Here is a 4,486-nt window from a genome sequence, read left to right as displayed (position 1 = left end):
ACTAGACATTTTGGCTTATTTTTGAAAGAAATAGGTAGAAAAGAAGTTCTAAAATATTTGTGAAGAATACAAAGGTTGCACATCCTTTTATAACTGTTGAAAATTTGTTTTAACGTATCTCGTCTACAGTGTAAACGTCATAATTACTCTCTTATCTTGTTTATAGTTAAACAATATAAAATAACACGTATGTCGTTTATACTATAAATAATATATACGCTTTATTTTTTGCGAGATATATACTTGTTATCTTATTTCGTTTACATTGTAAACGAATGCGATATATTTTAATAAAAATGCTCCAAATGATATATTTCGATAATTAAAATAGTTATTTTATTTATTTAAAAAAAATCCGTATACTTGTCTTACTTTTGTTTTTTTTTTTTTTTCATATAGCTAATGTATAGTAGCTAATCAATATGAATAAAAATGCATGCTGAAAGCACAAGAGAGAAGAGTACGTGAGATGATAAAGAAAGCTGTGTCTAATTAGTAATTAGATTCTACCCTAAACAGAAAATGGTACCATGGGTAGCTTATATTTTTAGTTTCCCAAATCCAACATAACGAGAACTTACTAGCATATAATTCACATAAAAAAACAGAGAAGATAATATATAATCAGGAGAGAAACCAATCAACCATCATGGCATTATTTTGTTTGTGATCATCATCATCATGATGTTGTCCTCCAAGCTTGTCCAAGTGATGATCTTCCCACAGCCAATTGAACAAGGCTTCAGTACTGTGCTCCCAGGAGGACTCATCGGTGCTATTATTATTCAACTCCAACACGCTCTCCCAATAGCTATCATCTAACTCTAACCCAGAAGCCATGGAATTATTGGAAGAGCAGTTAGAATGCGATGCCTCCCCTGTTGTTGTTGTAGTAGTAGTAGTGTTGGGACACGTGTCATCATTTGGGACCCCAGCAGTAGTAACGGTGGAAAGGCCACATGGTTGATGATCATCATCCAGCTGCTGCATGCAACTTGACTCCATTATGTCATTAAAACTCAACACCCCACCATCATCAATGCTCCCCTCCTCACACTCCATCATTTTTTCACTTACTTCTCCTCTTCCCTCCTCCTCCGATGAAGGCGTCTGGGTTTGGATTGGGGGCGAATAGGTGCTTTTGTTCTTCTTCATGGCCCACCTGCTGGTCTTGCCGCTACCTTTACGCTTCGGAGGTGTATCCAAGATCTTGGGAATGGCAGTGGCGGTGGCGCAAGTGGTTGTGTCTTTGTCGTTTGGGGCTGGCAAGCTGTAAACTTTCCTGCTCAAGTGAGAGTTCCAGTAGTTCTTGATCTCGTTGTCTGTTCTGCCTGGTAAATGACTTGCTATCAGTGACCACCTGCTTTTCCAACAACATCATCTTCGTTATCATTTTCGATCTTCTCTACCTTTCTCTGTTTCTTTATCTTTTACTTTACATTAAGATTAAGATAAATGAAAAATAAAAAGCTTCACACTTTACACCCGCATGTGAAAAAAAGGCCATTACTAGTTAGGACAAGAAAAAATGAAATAAATTATTTGAACTTTACGTGGCCATGGGTGAAAACACCATAACGAGGAAAAAGAATATACTTAAATATCCATGGTAGACTTTTCTATCACTATAGATAAATAAATGAATACTTCATCTAGGGCCCGGTCCATCAAATATTCGTTAATTTCTTTCGTTCCGTGAGAAATAAATAAAAAACACTATAAATAACAAAAAAACTACTAATCACTGAACAAAAAAAATATTAATAAAAAATTCAAAATAACATTCTCGGAATATTTCAGTATATTGTAAATAAATAAATGTAATGCTTGGCAGATGCAAACAGTGCCAAGTGGGCAAAAGTGTGAAAAACTATATTGAATATGATTTTGTTCATTGACTTATAACCATCTTGATGGGTACAATACTACAATTGTTGATCCTTAATTTTAATTCAGCATTTATTTAAAGAATGATAAATCTCTTTTGCTCAACTACATTCTCAGCTTATTATTGAATAACATTTCAACCAACATAAAAAAAAAATATTACATCTATTAAAAACTTTAAATTTTTTACCTTTTCAATCAATTTTGTTTACATTAGATATTTTATTGAGAACGTTTATATACATCATTTTTAGTATTTAAGTAATTAAGAAAAGGTAAAAGATAAAAAGATTCTTTTGTATTATAAAATAAAACATACATTTAATAATATAGTAACAAATTATACAAACATAATTTCTCTGGTATACCAAAAATAAATAGTACAAATGCGTATATATATTTGAAAAATAATAAGTGACTAATATTTTTTTCTTAGTCAAATCTTCATTTTCTTTCTACTAAAAATACTGTATATCATATTTTCATTATTTCATAAATATTTTTCTTCATGAAATATAAAAATAAAAGTAAGCACCTTTTATTACACTTGAAAAATTTTATAAGATGAACCTGCTATATATAATAAATGAGACTAGAAAAAAATTTACTGCACAAATTTTTAATACTCAAAATGTCCTCCTAATATATTCATAAAAAAATAAAATGTGATTATTAAAATTTAAATTATAATTTTTTAATAAAACAAAAAATAAAATATTTACCATTTTACTTCACATATTTATAGTAATCATTATTATTGCACACATAAAAGTCGTACTAGCACTTGAGATATTATGTCCCAACACGAGGTGCACGCAGTCCTCTCTATCTCTGTCTGAATAGTTTAATTTAAAAAAATTATATAAAGTTGTTATTTGACAAGAGAACAATGATGTGTCCATTCTGGGTGCTTTTCCGCAGATGAATATCTACTGAGTTTCTTTTTTTTTTTCTTTAATTATTTCTTTCTTCTTTTGAAATTATTATAAGTAAATAAATGGTTGAAAAATCAGAAATGGAGGCCTAATTTAAGGTGTTGAGATTACAAGAACCAAATTGCAGTGTGTTTGTCCATGTGTATAGCTTCAAGTTTTGTTCTTTCTTCTGATGGACATACATAATGGCATTGAGACATTTATAGAGTAGTAGTAGTAGTAAATAGCACTAACCTGTTGCCAAAAGAAGCATGCAACTTAGTTATGATGGCTTCCTCTTCAATAGAGATGTTTCCTCTTTTGAGATCAGCTCTTAAATAGTTGATCCATCTCAATCTGCAACTCTTGCCACATCTTAGTAACCCTTCATGAAGAAGAAGAAGAAGAATCAGAGGCTGATGATGAAGAAACAAATGAAAAGAATAATAGAGATGGAAGCATGCATATGCATACCAGCATTCTTAGGCAAAGCCCTCCAAGAACCTTCTCCATTGGCTTGAATGTAGTCGGTCAAGATTTGATCCTCCTCTTTTGTCCAGCGGCCTTTCTTGAGTCCCACTTTGTCACAACAGGGAGCCCTTCCCATCTTTCTATGCCTCCTGCAACTACAATTGAGGACAGGAAGGATGGCTAAGTGGGAAACAAGTAACAACAAATAATGTGGTGGCTAAGGTTAAGAGCGTGAAAAATGTGACAATGTTGGGTTTGTCAGGTAGCTAACTTAGAAAGGTAAAGGTTAAGACTTTCAAGTGTGATAGCTTATATAAAAAAAATGAGTTATATTTGGTGGGGTATGCGTATTGAAGACAAAGGGGGAATAATTTGCGGTATAGAGTGCGTGTGAGTTGGATATGGGTGAGAGAGTGACACGTCGATTCCCTATGGAGGGTGTAGAGTCGTGGCTCTTCCACCGTCGATACTCGTGACGGGGCTTTCCGGTTTCCACGTTGTATTCCTCATGCCCATGGCTCTTCCCATTTTCCACTCTCTTCATTTCTTTTTATTTCATTTCAAAATTTAATGCTCAATAACAACTGCATAGCTACTCGCCTGATCTAAAGAAAATTTTAGATAATATATTAAAATACATATTTATATATAATTAATTTTAATTAATATATAATAATATTTTTAAACAAAATTATTGTTAAATTAAAATAATAAATACATATTTTATAAAAATTATAACATTAATAATAATTAATTTTTTACTTTATTATTTTATCAATTTTTTTACTTTAGATCATCTAAATTTATGTAGCGGAACACTTTGGCTAATAACAGAAACAAATAGGAAAGAATAACTCATTCTGTTATTCATGGAACTAACTTAAATTCTAATTTATTTACTCTTACAAGATGTTCTGTATATTATAATTCAAAAATAATGTTATTTTCTATTACAATCCTTTATGACTTTGAATCTAATCTTAATTTAATATGAAATTACATCAAATTCTTATTTGAACGGCAAAATACCTTTTATAAATATCTATATTCTATATTCTTCTTCAAGATAAGTATAATTTATCCAACCAACAAAATTCAAGGTCATTATAAAGTAGACGAATTATACAAAGAAGATTGACTAACTAACTAAGAACATATCCTTTCAATTCAGGATACTAAATAATTTAATATGAAAGACTAAATTACTTAATATA

General features: G+C 31.0%; 1 protein-coding gene across 1 annotated transcript; it reads right to left on the bottom strand.

Moving 5' to 3' along the window:
- Positions 1–470: 470 nt before the first annotated feature.
- LOC107492448 (transcription factor MYB12) lies at positions 471–3,564 on the bottom strand. Its single transcript, XM_016113466.3, has 3 exons — positions 3,276–3,564; positions 3,057–3,186; positions 471–1,360 (listed from the first exon to the last, which is right to left on the bottom strand). Exons 1-3 carry the CDS (start codon positions 3,406–3,408, stop codon positions 625–627), a joined length of 999 nt encoding a protein of 332 aa, XP_015968952.1. The 5' UTR covers positions 3,409–3,564; the 3' UTR covers positions 471–624.
- Between the last annotated feature and the right edge of the window lie 922 nt (positions 3,565–4,486).

Source organism: Arachis duranensis, chromosome 6 (assembly GCF_000817695.3).
Source record: "Arachis duranensis cultivar V14167 chromosome 6, aradu.V14167.gnm2.J7QH, whole genome shotgun sequence".
NCBI lineage: Eukaryota > Viridiplantae > Streptophyta > Magnoliopsida > Fabales > Fabaceae > Arachis > Arachis duranensis.
This window is presented reverse-complemented; position numbering and strand designations above follow the sequence as displayed.